Below are 17,136 nucleotides of genomic sequence, written 5' to 3'. Positions count from 1 at the left end.
GGATATTCCAAGTAAAATGGGAATTAGAATACTTTTGCTGTGAAGTTGAAAGTTTGAAAGAACTCAAATTAGGACTGAAAAAGCAACAGTTGATGTTTAGTAAAGTATTGCAAGAAAGTGAAGCGGCTAAACACTCGAAGCCTTTTACTGACGGTGATTTCATCAAGGAATGCCTAATAAAAGCTGTAGAAATTGTTTGTCCTGGAAATGTGAAGCCTTTTCAATCAATTTCATTATCTCGAAATACAGTTGCGGAAAGAATTACTGATTTAGCCGCCAATTTAAGTGATCAGATTAAAGCAAAAGCATCTAATTTCGAAAGTTTCTCCATTGCCTGTGACGAGAGCACGGACATTAGTTTCAAAGCTCAATTAGCAGTGTTTCTTCGTTCTTGTGACAAGAATTTTAACATTTTTGAGGAATTACTGGAATTAATACCGATGCCTGGTACTACCACAGGACAAGATATATTTACTTGTGTTTTTGAACTTCTGCAGAAATACCAACTATCTTTGGCAAAATTAAATTCTGTCGCTACAGATGGCGCTCCATCAATGACCGGGAAAAACAAGGGTTTCGTCGCATTACTAAGAAAAAAAATTAGTGAAATTCACGGTTCAAACATTCATCATACGCATTGTATTATACATCAAGAAGTTCTATGCACGAAGGTAATAAACATGGAGAATGTTTTGTCATATATAAAAAAAGTTATAAATTTTATAAGATCTCGAGGCTTAAGTCAGTGTCAATTCACTGCTTTCTTAAGCGACTTAGATAGTGAATATTCGGGTTTATCCTACTATACCGAGGTACGTTGGTTATCTTGCTCCAAGATTCTCAAACAATTCTGGGATTTCAAAGAAGAAATACGTCAATTTTTAAAAATGAAAAATCAAGACTTAAGTTTACTTTCCGATCCAATATGGATACAAGATTTATCTTTCTTAGTTGATATAACCAAACGCTTAACCGAATTAAATTTATCGTTACAAGGGAAAGATCATATTATTACAAAAAGGTTTGACATAATTAAAGCATTGAAATGTAAATTAGTTTTTTTGGGAAAAACAACTCAAAAATGAAGATTTGACACACTTCCCGACGTGCAGCATGAACAAAACGAGTTTAGATGATACTTGTTCGTATCAAAAATACGCAGAAAAAATTGCAAATTTAATAGCTGAATTTGAAATGAGGTTTAACGATTTTAGTTCCCTCGAAGACAAATTTTTATTGTTTTCTTCGATTTTCTCAATAAGTATAGACTCAGTACCAAGCCATATGCAAATGAAGGTGATCGAGATTCAATGCGACTCAAATTTGAAAGAAAAATTCATTCAAGTGGGCGTGCCTGAATTTTACAAATATTTACCAGCCAGATTTGAAAACACTCGAAAAATCGCATATAAAATTATTTCCATGTTTGGTAGTACTTATCGGTGCGAGCAGTTATTTTCAGTCATGAAAGGTAATAAGTCTCCTATTAGAAACCGTATCAATGATGCTCACCTTGGGTCAGTGTTGAAAGTTATCACTGTAAACACAATTTCTCCAGAAATAGGAAAGATAATAGCAGAGAAGAGATGTCAAGTATCAGGACGTAAACATTAAATTTTTCTTTTTCGTTTAAATATATATATATATATATATATATATATATATATATATATATATATATATATATATATATATATATATATATATATATATATATATATATATATATATATATATATATATATATATATATATATGCTGGAACTGTTACATAAGACACGACTGGTCTAATGGGCATATCTTGTTTCAAAACTCATGTGTCTGTTGAAATGCGGATATTGTCCTAAAATTTATATTGGCCAAACAGGTAGATCCTTCAAGAAACGCATTAACGAACATAAAAGAGCCTTTAAAAACAATAGTCTAGATTCTAATTATGCTACACACTTAATCACGGAAAAAAACATTTTTGACGACAATTTTGATATTTTACATACAGCCACAAAATGTAGAAAATTAAATTTTCATATGTATTCCTTAACGATGAATTAGATTTAAATACCTCTCCATTATTAAACTTAATTTCTCACAACATTAATTAAGGTTTTAATGTCATTCTTCGATATATAGTAGTAGTTTGTAAATATTACATTTGTTAAAGACACGTTTAAAATCTGAACTTTTAGTTCTTATTTATTTTGTTAGATCCCACAGTAATTTCTGAAGATTCTGAATGGTTGATATTATTGTCTAGCTCTTTTGCATAGCATACCATTTAACGCATATTACAGAAGCTGTGATAACTCAATGTTCCGCATACCTAAAGTGACCATTTATTTTTTATCTCAAAACGGGACAAAAAAAATTAAGCTTCAGGTTAAACGTCTGGCGGGAAATTCAAATTTTAAACAGTATTTTTTTTTAATTGTAGGCAAATTAGGCAAAACTTAGATAGTGTTTCCCGACAATAAAAAATATTTATTGAAGTTACTCTAAATCGATATTTAAAAACAGTTTAAAATTTAAATTTCCCGCCAGACATTTACATTTAGCCTTCAGGCTAACAAAGAAAATAAAAACAACTTTTTAATTTTCTTTATTTAGAATAAGTGTTACTTAATGGAATTATACACTATAATTCTTTTCATATTAATTAAGTAATTAAAAAAATAATAAGTAGTGAAAAAGTAAAATCGATCACCAGCTTTACTAATCAAGGAACTTTGATCTGTCAATAATTATTAAAATCTATGCAACGCATTTTTTTTAAATTGTTTTTATACTTTTCAGAGGAACAAATTTGCTTTAATAAAGTTTGCGATGACTTTAAATAAGAATAAAATTCTTGGCACGTTTTTTTTACATTAACCTTAGTTATCAACATCGCTTTCAACACTGGAACCTGTAAATGATTTTTTTCGGATGTCCACTCTTTCTACTGGAGCATTTGTTCCAGGTAGACATAAAATGTATTCAATTAAAATGCAAAAATTTTCATGTTTAAGATTGTTAGAACGAAAGTGTTTGAATACTTCCATCCAACGAGTTTCTGTTGAGACTTTTAAATTACCCCATTCGGTAATTTTTTGGGTAGTGACGTAGTTTGAAATTAATGTGAATTCGTCAAATACTTCTGTATCTTTATTACAGTGAATATATCCCTTTTCAATCAATATATCCACTGCGTTTTGAATATCTTCCCACGCGAGTACTTTTCTTAAATCTGCCCAATTAAATATCTCTATTTCTTTAGTAAAAAAGCAAGTCTACTGTTCCAAGTATGCACGGCTAGTTTTATATAATTCTGTTGCCGTATTTTTCACCAAGTCTTCATTAATATTAGTGCGATTATCTTTTAGCTTCACAATTAAACTACGAACAGTAAATGGAAGAAACCGGTTCATCTGTTTCTGTGCCAAATTGTCTTTGAGATGATTGATTTATTTTGCCGCATCAAATGCCGATACAGTCTGACCCTCGACCTTCAATGCAGCTTGACGAAAACTTGCTGACTGAGCGTGTAAAAAATTAAGCCAAAATTCTGACGTGGGATCTTCAAAAAAGAATTTCAACAATTTGGGACATTTTTCAATGCTCAAAAAATAGTCTTTTAACGGTTGGAACATTTTTAAAACTCTCTCCAAAGCAAGCATAAGCGCAAGCCACCTGGTTTTACTGTAGTCAAGCATTTGGTGATGTTCTACTTCAGCTTCAGCGCAAAACTCCTTGAGAGCTTCCACTCGAACCGTGTAAATATAAAAAAATGAATATATTTTGACAATAATGCTTTCGTAGTCTAAAGGTAGATCATCTGCAGCGGATTTTATTGCATTGTGAATTATATGGGCTCCACATCCAATACCTATCAACGGTTTTTTCAGAGATGATTGTAACTTGGCTAATACATTGTTAGTTCCTCGCCTAGCTACACCTCCAAAATTGACATTAGCATTGTCACCACAAAATGCCACGACTTTTTTTGTCAAATTATTATCTATTAATACTTGATGTAAATAATCTACAATGATGTCAGAAGTTTCACCTGGTTGCTCTTGGATGTCTAAAAGTTTTACTTGCACACCTTCATAAGGTTGAAAAAAGCGCACTACGAAAGGATAAATTTTTTTGTTACCGTGGTTTGAAGCGTCGTTTAAAATTGTTATACAATTGGACTTATTAAGATCATCTTTTAAACTGTCGATCGCTGAACGCCCTAAAACATTTACCACAATAGCTTCGGTTTTTGTACGCGCGCATGTGAATTTCGGAACGAAAACTGCGGTTTTCTTGTATGGTGTGATAAACCCAGACGCCCTCTGCAGCAGCAATATCCAAATCCTTTGAAGTTGGCGCGTTTGGGTTCTTGAAAAAGTTTAACATTGAAGAATTGGAAGCAGCGGCACGATCGGCATTTTTATGTTTTTCTGACTTCAAATGCTGTTCAATATCACCAGCACCACTACGGGAAACACTAAACTCTGTGCGACACTTTTCGCATCTGACATCTGAAGGCGTATTAGTTTGCTTAATAAAAGGGTATTTTGCTTGTAAGTTGAGATTAAATGAACGCTTGCGTTTCGGCATAACTATAGGCAAAAATCCAAAACAATATAAAAAAATAATTATATAGCAGTTTATCACTAAACTACTTCACAAACGTTACGTAAAAACAAAACAATAACGAGAAGTCTGAGTGCGTGCGCGTGAATAGCCTAATAAACAATAAACAGTAACGAACAGCGTGCGCGGGCGGGCGGGGGGAATCACCGATCGACAGTGATGCGAATCGTCTGTGAATCCCCGCCCGAGCGTGTGTCGTGAGCTACATGATTTAAATTTTCGCGCTGTTTCACAAAACGGGACAATTTTGCGTCCCGGAGCTTTGTTTGGGGACAACGGGACAGGTGACCTATAAAATGGACAGTCCCGTTCAAAACGGGACGTATGGTCACTTTACGCATACCTTACCATCGCTCAAATTATGGAATTTATTCACCCCATACTAGAATGCTGAAAGAGCGCAACTGGTTTGTCGGCTGCCTCCGCTCATTCCGTTCTGATGTGTTCCGCTTGAGTGCTGCCACTTAATTCTATTTATTGTTAATGTTACATTTTGTTCTCGTTTCTAATTGTTATACTGCTGCCTTTCTCTCTTTGCCTTTAATGAATGTAAAAGTTTTGTGAATTGGTTAAACCGTAAATGAATAAATAAATAAAAGATTTAAGAGCAACGAAGCAGTTATAGTTATCGAAGCTGCAAATTAGTATTTTGAGGAGCTTGACAGAATCTACGTTTAAAACTGGTATAACGAAATTAGAACATCGTTAGATTGAAAAACAAAGCAGAAAAAGAAAAATTAAAAACATCGTTTTCTCGACCCTCGTATAATTAATAACGATAATTAATGATGTCATAATGTTAATTGTCATATTCTATCTCACCTTCGATCACAGACAAAGTCCCATTCTATCGCACGAGACGACTTGTAGTACAGGTCGTCGTACGTCCACGAATTGCACCTAAAGCTGGAATTAGTGGTCGAATTTAACAGCAAACAGCTGTCAAATCTCTCGTCCGATACCCTTGGAATGTATTGCGACAATACAGAGTCGTTTCTGTATATCATCGTCGTGTTTTCCCCCGGCAATTGGCACCTGAAAATGATGGAAAATCGTCGAAACTTGGAACATAGGGGAAAGGAGGGAACCAAATGACCCAACGTTTATTTTAAGAATGACGGAATCAAAAAAATATAAAAAGACTATAATTAAAAAGTTTGAAGTTTAGATTTATTTTTTCATTGTTAAAAAACCTTCTAAAAAATAATGGAAGTGGATTGAACTACTTCGAGGGACTTACCGGTGATCTGGGACAGCAGCAACCGTTACCAGTGACAACATGTTGAGGCCAGCTGTGACAGCCGACAAAATATGAAGCGTGAACTGCCATGCTTGATAATTGCCGAAATCCCCTAAAAAAATCACACAAGATCATCAAATGTCAAATACGTTCACTGATTTTTGGATCGTACATCGAATCGCAATTTCAGATTAACGTATAAAATATCCCAATTAAATATTTACTCTAACTGCGTAACATAAATATATAAAAAGTAAGTCAACGATAGATTGAAGTTTATTGTCGCGTTGGTTTCAAAAGTTATGGGAAAATTGAAAATACAAAAGTTGTAAAAATTTCCGGATCCATAATTTCAAATTAACGCAATAAAACTTTTTTTTTAATGGAACACACCATTTTTATATTTTGGTTTGAATTCCTTTTAAAATTCTCCTACTTTTACATTAACAAAAATGCATACCTAAACCTGATATCTGATATATGTAACGGAACTTGAATGAAATGCTACCGGTTGCTTAAAAAACACTAATATATTTGGATCATTTTAAATTCAAAAATCTCGATTTTCTCATATGGCACATATAAAGTATTATTTTTTCTGATGGAATTTTACAAAAACCTACAACTTTTAATAAGTTTATCATATACTGTGAAAACTCCCTATAGCGAAGCTCTGTATAATATAAAATTCTGGAACAAATTTTGGTGTACTATTAGATCTCCATACAATCAGGTCTATCATAATCTTCATCGTGTTGGCTTTTACCCACAATTATGGAAGTTACCTACCAACGGCAATAAATTGAAGTTGTCGACTTCGGTAGATATTTAAGGACCACAACATTAGGGCAGACAGTTTTGGTAATAATATAATTTTGTTTTGTTTATTTAGATCGCTATGATCTTATTAAATTACACTAATAACCCCACAAATAGAAATCAATTGGGGTTATATCTCGTGACCTATTTAGGCCAAGGAATAAGTCCAATTCTAGCAATCCGTTTATTGTTGAAAATGGTTGGACTGAGGTGGCTTTTAATTGATGAAAATCTATTTAACACAAATAAATTATAACAAACAATATTCAGATTTTCACAGCTAATTAATGATTTTAGACAGCAGTTTCGGCAACACTGTGCGTTTATCAAATATAAAATATGGCAACATTCCGACATCTATATGTATATGTAAATAAGCAGGTAGTAATACATTTTTAATTTTCGGTGTAGTGTTATAAATTTAAATCCAATCTGTCATTAAATAACAGATTCGAATTTCTCATTCTGTTAATCTAAATAGCTTACAACAAATTTGGTTTGGTTTTGGCATAATTAGAATCCTAACTTATAATATTACACGCTCTTTTTCGCCAATAAAGAGTTAAGTTGTTTATGGTTTGATTACGAAGTTGCTATTAAAGGTAATAACGACAATATCGTAAACAAACCCGTATTAGCCAATTTAATAAAATCTCAACTTAAAACTGGCAGTAAACTCCAGGATCTTTCACATTTGTCTATTGTAAAATCAATCAAAAATACGGCTTCCCAAAATAATATAAGAGCAGATGAATAAAAGAGAGTCATTGCAATCGATTCTCTAGAATATCTTGCAAAAACCAAACAGTTTCTTAAACCAGACATACCAAAGCATACTATATGATCCCAACGAAGTATATCAAAAACAAATTAAAACTGTAATTACTGACTCATCACTTTTTAATGACAGTGAAATACCCGTTAAGAATCATGAATTCTCAACCTCCAACGTTATATTCTTTAACTAAATCACACAAACCGGATATGCTAATATGGCCGGTAGTTTCTTTTCTAACCCTATCAGTTGTCAAAATTAATAAAAATTTTAGAATATCATACTGCCTTTATACCTAGATGCTATCAAAAATTCATTCGAACTAATTAACAAGGGTGAAGACATTAAAATTCCTCCCATGGCGATTCTAGTTTCAATTCAAAATTATTTCGAATTTAATGGTCAAATTCATATTTCTAAAAAAGGATTTATTATGGGAAACCCACTTAGTCTACTACTGGCAGAAATTTTCATGGACAATTTAGAAAACATCATACATAAACATCCTCCCAGTAAAAGATTTCTCTGGTGGTATAGATACGTAGATGATGTTTTTGCTTGTTTTGTTGTCTTTTTTGAAGCATATTAACTGCATACATACCTTATCAAATTGACCGTAGACACAGAAATAGATAACTCTCTAAACTTTCTGCACTTAACCCTAACCCTAACCCTAAATAAACCCTCACACACGGACACAGTAATACATAATGACTCAAATCACCCTTATACAAACAAAATGGCTGCCTTTTATGCTTTTATCCACAGCCTACTTAATATACCACTTTCCACAGAAAATTTTGAAAAAGAATTAAATGTTATAAAACAAATAGCTATTAACAATGGTTACGAGCCCTCTTTGATAGTTAAGATTATAACCAAAAAGTAGTTTCAAATAACTCTGAACTCTTTCTCTCTCTCTCTATCAAAATTTATATCGGACAAATATTTAAAAAACGCATTAACAAACATAAAAGAGTGTATAAAAATAAAAGCTGGGATTCTAACTATTTATGTAAATTCAGAAGCGCACAAGTTTGACGATAATTTTGATATTTTACATAATGGGATTTGATTTAAATGTTGTTAAATTTAAATTTATAACCCTACACCTCTAATTAAAAATCTATAATAATATTGCTCATATTTTGTAAAATTGCGGTGTTGCAGAAATAGCTGTCATAAATCATTGAATAAAAGTGAAAATTTGAACATTTTTTGTTCTAATTTAATTGTGTTGAGAATGGTTGTCAATGAAACGGATATTCTGCCTACTTATGAGGTCAAGCTCATCTCGAAAGCCATTCAGAATTTCAGTAACAATTGCAATGGCGGCTAGCGTGCCATATTAAAAATATGGACTAATAATTCGATGAACGACTACACCGCACTAAACGTCCAAGCTGACACAAACTTGTGGACCTGAGGCATGTACTAGCAACAAATTTTCTCTTGACAAATAATTATGATTTTTTGTATTATAAATTCCAGAATTTGAAGCGTCAGTATTCAAAATATCCTGAAAATTATTTATGTTTTGGCATTGAAACAAAAAGTTTTCTCTCTGGCTCCACTGCCAAAAGTACCTGGAATTTTTAAGAACAAAATTTGTGTTTTTTTTTTCAAATCCTTTGGACAGTATAAAAGGATAGGTTGGAATCTTTGACTATGTCTCGAATAGAATACGCTTCAAAATATCTATGAACACCAATTTCCACGTCTTTCTAACGATTCGATAAAGAGGCAGAAAAAATTGTTCATGTGGTGGCACGCGCTGTGGATATACTTTTATGCATCGTTTTCTTGCCTTTGCAGACGATTTACTTCATGCCAAATAGCTTTCTAACATGTCGCACTTTCCCGAATAAGTAAACTTAATTTAAATGATAACAATTTATATGAAAATACTAACAATTAACATTTTTTAAACTAATTTTGTGACAACCAGTTTTCTATTTGGCAAGGCTGTCATTATTTTCCACAGCCTTCTTTGAATAATTTTTGCTGCACCTTTATCGAATCTCTAGGAGTAATGAAACCGTTTTTGATATACGGAGACGAAAATGATTTATAATAAATGAAGATGTTGAAATTTGTGTTATTATTATTGATCCTTGGGCCCAAATAAAACAATAAAAAGAAAATGGAGCTTTATTTCGCAACCACGCATAGCCATTTAGTCTAAGCGAGAAATATGGTGATAATTTGTCCTTTTTGTTCGGCTTGTGATTTGCAATCGTTAGAGTAAAAAATATATAGAGCGTTCCATTTTACAAGGGTAAATTTTTTCGCAAACCCTACATTGAATTGTTTTTCTGTTTTCACCATCGTAATCAGTGGCGTGCTACTAGTTTGCTACTTTAATTGACTTTGTATCTCTACTCATAGCAAAGTTACACTTAGATCAGCCGGTATAATAATTTACGAGCAAATATTTATCCAATGTCTCTAAGCAAATCTAGACTGCGACATTGCCGAGTGTTTACGTTATCGACGACAAAACCGAACCAAAAACAACAGATTAAACTATTGAAAATGCGTCTAAAACAGCGTAGACGATTGCCAAATTAAAAATTTGTTTATTATGACCTTTAATACGAGGTCGTCACATTTGAACGATACCGGCGAACATGCCCTTGCTTCTTTGTGTGTAAATTTCTCAAACTGTTTAAAAACTGCGAATTGTTTCCAGTCATTCGAGGCTATTTTTTTAAGTTGCAAGCACGTTTGCTCATAAATCAAAATCGATGATAGAATATTTTTTACTTTATAGAACTTATGATTGCCGCCCAATAACTAATTCCGAGGAAAACAGCTGCGGCAGGGAAAAAATAAAAGCAAAGCGACGTATTTAACCAGCTGCAATCAAAAACCGAATGGGTTCGATAAGCCATTAATTCGTGATAAGGATATCCGCTGACAAGACGAATCAGAACTAATATCAGTGGCGAATTTTGCTATCGTTTTTCGTATCCCAGATATACGGGACCCGGGAATTTAACATTTATTTTTAGTTTTTAATGGTAGTTTTGTTTATTTGACGTTTATTTTTGTTATCTGGAGTTTCGTTGTACCCTGAAAATTAAAATTGAATATATGTTGTGCATAATAGGTAGATAGAATTGATAGAATTTTTAGAGTAAAGAAAAAGTGCAAAATCCATTTTTTTGCATTCTTATCCGTTTTGTACAAAACGAATATATTAAATTTTTCGTGTTTTATTGAGAAATAAAGTACCTTTTTTTCCCAACAGTGTTCCGACAATTTAAGATCCTTTTTGACAAAATATTGCAAACTTAACATACCGAACGAGTCAACTGCATCCCATTTTGGACGCTTTCAGGTAGTGTCTCAGTTATTTTTATAGCGCGGTTTGATGTGTCGAATGTCGAAGTGCTGGATGTTCGACAAAATAAAAATTTGAAGTCGATATCCACAAATTTAGAACACTTACCAGATTTCTTATATATCACGGAATATCGGGAAACCCCTTTACGATAGGTGAAAACCTTAAATACATATATACGGGCTACATCGTGATACAAAAGAAACTAATGCTAATTTTCCTGTACATTTTTGAAAAACTTTAAGGTATAAAGTTTTATGGAGCCGAATCTTATGCGTCTTCGCATTGAAGATTTTTTTCAACAGCGTAAACCGTTTTCGAGAAATAATTTTTTTCTTTGTCAATTGCAAACGGGGATTTTAATTTTTTATCCCCCTATCCCCCAAACCCCTCCAATCTCAACAAGTTCAGTTAGGGGACCAATCGCCACTTATCGAGTTTCATAGCAACATTCAAAAAACAGTCGAAAATCGAAAAAAAAATAGACGCCGATGCTTGAACGCAGCCATTTACATATCCTATGCACCTCGTGGACGGATAAAGAACAGCCAAATTTGAAGAGTGTAAAAACTAGGACCTACAGTTATCGGGATCTCGAGTTTAGTGAGGAGCGAAGAAGAAGAAGAGCGAAACATTTTATTATTCTTAGATAACGCAGCATCGCATCCCGTGAGGTAAAATTACAAAACATAAAAATTATCTTCTTGCCTTCAAATATGACGTCAGTATATTAACCTCTTAATCAGGGTATCATACAGAGTGTTAAATTCTATTATCGTGGACTCACACTGAAGCGCATTTTATCAAAGATGGATCAAATAATATCCGCGTCGGATTTAGCAAAGACTGTAAATATTTTAGAGGCATTTTATTTTATTAAGTCAGTCTGGAATAAAATCCAAAATTGTTTGAATAAAGCTGGTTTTCAAAAAATAATGATTTTTTTCTATATCAATGGCATGGTATCCAGAAGGTAATATTTGAAACGATGTGTTAGGGAAATGAATATAACGCAAGAAACTCTTGGGAACTATGTTGGAATCGACAATATTACAGCGACTGAGGAGACTACTTTGAACATTGAAAATGCAATTGAAAACATGAAAGAAGCTGAACCAGAAGAAGACAGCTATCAAGAGTATGATAGTGATACGACTATAATGAAGCCTTAAAAATAATTGCAGATCTAAGTTTGCACCTGTAACAAGCGGACCAAACTAGAGGAGTCGTGAGTATCCGGTTATATGAGTTTTCACTATACCTATTTTTAATACTTTACGATTTATTTTAACTTTTCCAATATTTACATTTTTTTATGTCTAGCACTACTGCTATAATTAGTTGGCCATAACAAAACCATTAGCCAACAGGGCTCTGATAAAATTACAAAATGAACAGGAGAAAGTGGAGCGATAGATAAAGTAAGACAGTTATTCGCAATTTTGGTGGAAATAACGGGCAAAGTTTAAATTGACTTGAACCTGAACGTTGATCACTGCCATGTTCACGATTTCTCTGTATCTTTGCCGACATGGAGTAACTCATCTTCGTTAAGGTCTGTCCATTCTCTCAGGTTTCTTAGCCATGAAAGCCTCACGCTCAATAAACTTTCCTTCCATTTTACCATTAAGGATAAGTCGAAGGAAATCATATCGAGGTCTTTTAATTATATGGCCTATGTATTCAGGTTATCGTCACTTGATAATATTTAGAAGTAGTATGTCGTGTCCCATTCTTCGAAAAACTTCCACATTTCTGGTTCTTGTGGTCCGGGATATTTTAAGCATTCTCCTGTATGTCCACATTTCAAATGCTACAAGCGTATATGTTTGGCATCCATACATTCATCCATCCATCCATCTTAATATTTAGTGTATTATTTCTTGCTTTTTTTATGCGGCATCTTATTTCATTTGAAGGATTTATATCTTGATCAATAAAGAAGACGAGATATTTAAACTTTGTCACTCTTTTCAACGGTTCTTTAAAACTAATAGTTAATAGGTTCTGGTCAACATCTACTTCACTCACAATCATATATTTAGTTTTATTTATTTTTACGTTTATGTTAAGTTTCATTGTATCTGTTTACTAAGTTTTGCAGGTTTGCGACATTTTCTGCTATAATTACGGTATAGCCGGCATATTATGAACTGTTTCTCCTCCAACTGACCACTTAGGGATTCTGTGAATATGTTTTCGAAAAAAAAAACCTTGAAGAGGGTGGGGGACAGTATGCAACTCTGCCTCACGCCACGTTCAATAGTAACTGGCTTCGATTCACTGCCGTTCACGATATACTTCAACCAGAAATATACTGCTTTTACAACCGATGCCGTGATTAACTTTGCCTATTGTTTGTTACTTCAAATTACTCCAAAACCGCAGCCCCTTATAGAACATCCTGCCTAGCAGACCCGTTACATATAACCGTTCCAGGATATAAGCGGAATATAATTTTTTAAAGTGTTTATTATTAGAGCTGTTTGTGGAAAAGTACATTTCTCTTTAAACTAACCAGATAACGTTCTTGCTTTGGCGTACGATTCAAAAATAAAAGTGGAAAATAAACATTCATTGTATCTGATGCCTTTTTTTTTCCTCTTAGTTTTATTTATTTATTTTTTTAGAGTGTACGTTTGTGTTAAGTTTAAGACCAACTGATAAACGGTGGAGCGTCTGAGTATTAAAATGGTTTACTTTAACAATTCAAAATAGGTTTGACTCAGATGTTTTACGTCGGTTTTCGCGGTTATGGAGTTTTTATTTCTTTCGATATCTTTGTGTGGTTGGTTCTGTAGAAAGTATTTTTGTGTCATGGAAGTTAATATATATATATATATATATATATATATATATATATATATATATATATATATATATATATATATATATATATATATATATATATATATATATATATATTCTCACGTATTGATTCACGGATGGAAAAATGTGATGACACTATATTCCGGGATATCATCCGTTCGCTCGTTGAACTCCGACTGGAATCCTGCAAATCCTGCATCCGACTGGAATCCTGCAGACGTTTCGCCAAAATCTCACTTGGCATCTTCAATGCTCGCGCTCCGAAAACACTTCGAACACGGAGCAGATTTAGATTTGAATTTAGAGGACGAAATTAATAATAGGTGCCAAACTTTCAAGTATCAACAATATCGACAATACACCGAGATGGTACATGTTTAAGGGATATAGAGGCAAAAATAGCACTAGGAAAACAATCTACAAGAGCACTTCACAGATTGATATGGAACGGTACTCGTAGTAAAGAAAACAAGAAAATAATCTTCCAAAGCATAATACAAAATATCACCTGATATGGAGCAGGGAGTATGGAAAATGACAACAACGATAGGAATTAAAATAATAACGGTCGAATTGGACTTTATGAGAAGATGTCTCCAAGTCACAAGAACTGCAGAAATTTGGCAACAAATGGGAATAACATGTTCGATAACAAGGAAATTAGAAAACAGAGCATTCCAATGGCATGGTCACATACAAAGAATGCCAGAACACAGATGGACGAAACGAGTACTGGAATGGGGACCTCCAGGGAGAAGACGAAGAGGACATGAGAGTAGGACTGGAATATGAGAGAACTGTGGAAAATTAAAACGGCGAACTCGTAATGGAAAGTGCCTAAGAAGAAGTAAAATTCCCTATTCTTTTTCTTCATTTGTAGCATTCCAGTTTAGCACTTTTGGTTTTTTATATTGAATACTACCACCAACATCAAACCGTTCCATTAAACACTGAAGACATTGTCTAGTTGCTATACGTCTATTAGGGTACTTCCCCTTCTAAAGTCTTTCTGCCAACAAAGTATGCTTAGTTTGTCTTTAAATTTATTGGTACCACAATAATTAAATAATTAATAAATATTGAAAAAACTATTAGGTTTAGGTACGAGGTTAGCGCCAAAATTTCTCGGCCTGACATAGATGCAGCTCCAGCATCACGATAAAACTTTGTCTTCTTTTTAACATATATCTTAGTAGGCTATGAAAAAAGAATTGAAGTCTTGTCAAATAGTTTTTTATTAACAGCATGTTAAACAAAAGGTGTCCGAAAAAATGTCGCAAATAACGTAAATTGAGTATAGAGCAGTCATAAAGTTTTTGACAAAAGAAGGGTTAGCACCTAAAATTACTAAATAAAGGCTGCATGGTGTGTACGGCCAATGTTCTCCTTCGTATTCTGTAGTAAAAGAATGGGCGAAACGTTTTCAAATAGGGCAGGAGTCCCTTGAAGCTGATTTAAGAACTGGTCGACGAGTGGAGGTCATAACAGAAAATATTGTTGCGATTGTGGCATTGAGTGATCAACGTTTAAAGATCAAGGAAATCTCAGAAATTACTAAGCTTTCTGATACAAGTGTTCGTTGCATCCTGCATGATCATTTAGGTATGCATAAGGTTAGTGCAAGATGGGTTCCTAAAAACCTTTCGGCTATTCAAAAACAACGCCGTGTCGAGTGTGCGCGGTCTTTTTTGGAACTCTGTGGATCGGAACCGAAGCCTGTGATAGAAACTATTGTGACGGGAGATGCAACTATGGTTCTCTATTATGACCCTCTATCGAAAAAAGAATCAATCAATCAAGCATCTCCAATTAAATTCAGAGTCTGCCAGTCAACAAAAAAGGTGATGGCCACGATTTTTGGGGATTGTGAAGAAATTCTTTTGATGGATTTTAAAGAAACTAATACCACTGTCAATGGTAAACATTACGCAACATTATTACATAAATTGCGAGACTGCATACGTGTGAAACGTCGAGGAAAACTGACCAGAGGCGTGCGTCTTTTGCACGATAATGCACCTGTCTATACTGCTGGTGTTGCAAAAGCTGCCATTTTAGAGTGTGGGTTCCAACAGATAGATCATCCTCCTTATAGTCCAGATAGGACCCCCAGCGACTATTATTTGTTTGGATATTTGAAAAAGGACTTACGTGGACGGCGGATTAACGACGAAGCTGAGTTAAAAGAGGCTGTTTTAGCTCATTTTGCAGAAAAACCAAAAGAATATTTTTTTTAATTGATTGAGTTGTTAATAAAGAGATGTGATAAGTGTATTGAAGTTAAGGAGGATTATATTGAAAAATAATAAAAAATTGTTACTCTGCTCTGTTGCTTTCATATTCAGGCCGGGAAATTTTGGCGCTTCAAAATTCAATTAATTAAATAAAATTTTAAAATATGGCGTTCCATTTAAAAAATTTGCGTTTTATTCGTCACGTTTAAAACAATCTCTACAACTTTTAACTTTTACTGTTAAGTCGATCTCATTATCTCAATTTTCAGGCCGTGTTTACAATCGACCGGCGCTTGGAAGACTTCGCCTTGGTATTAAAACGCGATCTAAATTCCAACGTTACGACGAAAACGCGACGTTCACCTTTTAGCGTTAAGATAAGGCCTATATATAAACCATACTTACCGAGATGGTTCATAAGGGCGTCCAAGTCGTACGTTCCGTCCATGATGGTCCTCGAAACGTTCTTATCTCGACCGGTGCGAGCGATAGCACCACTATTTTACCGCGTAACCGTAAACACGGAACTTTTTAACGGTAAATCAGAATTGACATTTCGGTAACGCTGTTTTCGGAGCACTAACCGAAAAACAACAATGCACTTTCACGTCGTTCGTGTTCGCGCCAAACTGGCGAGCAGAAACGAAGCGCGCCTGCGCGAAAGTAAGCGCGCTTATTTTAAGCCAATAATGTAAATAGGCGGTTTAAGAGGATCGATCGAGACGCTGATCGGTGCGCCGATATCGCGTTGTCGACGCGCCGAGCGACTTTTCCTTTTTGGACGGTTAAATATACAGGGTGTCAACGGTTTTTTAAATTATTTTCAAATTTATTTATTTTTTACAAATTCTTCATAAACGAAAATTTCAAATTTTCCGCTCCTTGTGCTGGTACGTTATTTCAAAAAAGTAGCTATGAATTGTATTATACCGACATTTTATTTGTTAAATATCTAAACTTCTAAATGTTTTGTATTTTTTTAAATTCTCGCATTAAAATGTTACCTTTTTCAAAAACTTCTAAGTAAAGCGAAGTATCAAAATTTAAAATAATAACATATTCGGTAGCTAAAGCTCAAATTGATTACGCTACTGCAACCGATCTAATAAATAATTTAAAACCAATTTATAAAACTCGATCGAAAAGTTGTCTTTAGAACAAAGCAATGTGCATTTGTAAACCAATAGAACAATATTATTTATTGAGATAAGTAACTAATCCATAAATTAATGTTTGTTGTTGTAGATAACGCTTCGAGCGACTTTTCCTTTTT

The 17,136-nt window shown here is 33.8% G+C and overlaps 1 protein-coding gene across 2 annotated transcripts in view; it reads right to left on the bottom strand.

Annotated features, from left to right (window-relative positions):
• Positions 1-16,431, bottom strand: part of LOC132704723 (organic cation transporter protein) — a 40,111-nt gene extending 23,680 nt beyond the window's left edge. For both annotated transcript variants that reach the window (XM_060674931.1, XM_060674922.1), the window contains exons 1-3: positions 16,269-16,431; positions 5,861-5,972; positions 5,443-5,655 (exon numbers count right to left, since the gene is read on the bottom strand). In XM_060674931.1, the coding sequence (XP_060530914.1) occupies positions 5,443-5,655; positions 5,861-5,972; positions 16,269-16,311 (368 nt within the window). In that variant the 5' untranslated portion in view covers positions 16,312-16,431. The remainder of the gene's footprint in view (positions 1-5,442; positions 5,656-5,860; positions 5,973-16,268) is intronic.
• Between the last annotated feature and the right edge of the window lie 705 nt (positions 16,432-17,136).

The sequence above is a fragment of the Cylas formicarius genome, unplaced genomic scaffold (genome assembly GCF_029955315.1).
Source record: "Cylas formicarius isolate icCylForm1 unplaced genomic scaffold, icCylForm1.1 PGA_scaffold_10__41_contigs__length_53128322, whole genome shotgun sequence".
NCBI lineage: Eukaryota > Metazoa > Arthropoda > Insecta > Coleoptera > Brentidae > Cylas > Cylas formicarius.
Note: the sequence above shows the minus strand (reverse complement) of the source record. Positions and strands in the feature narration are given on the sequence as shown.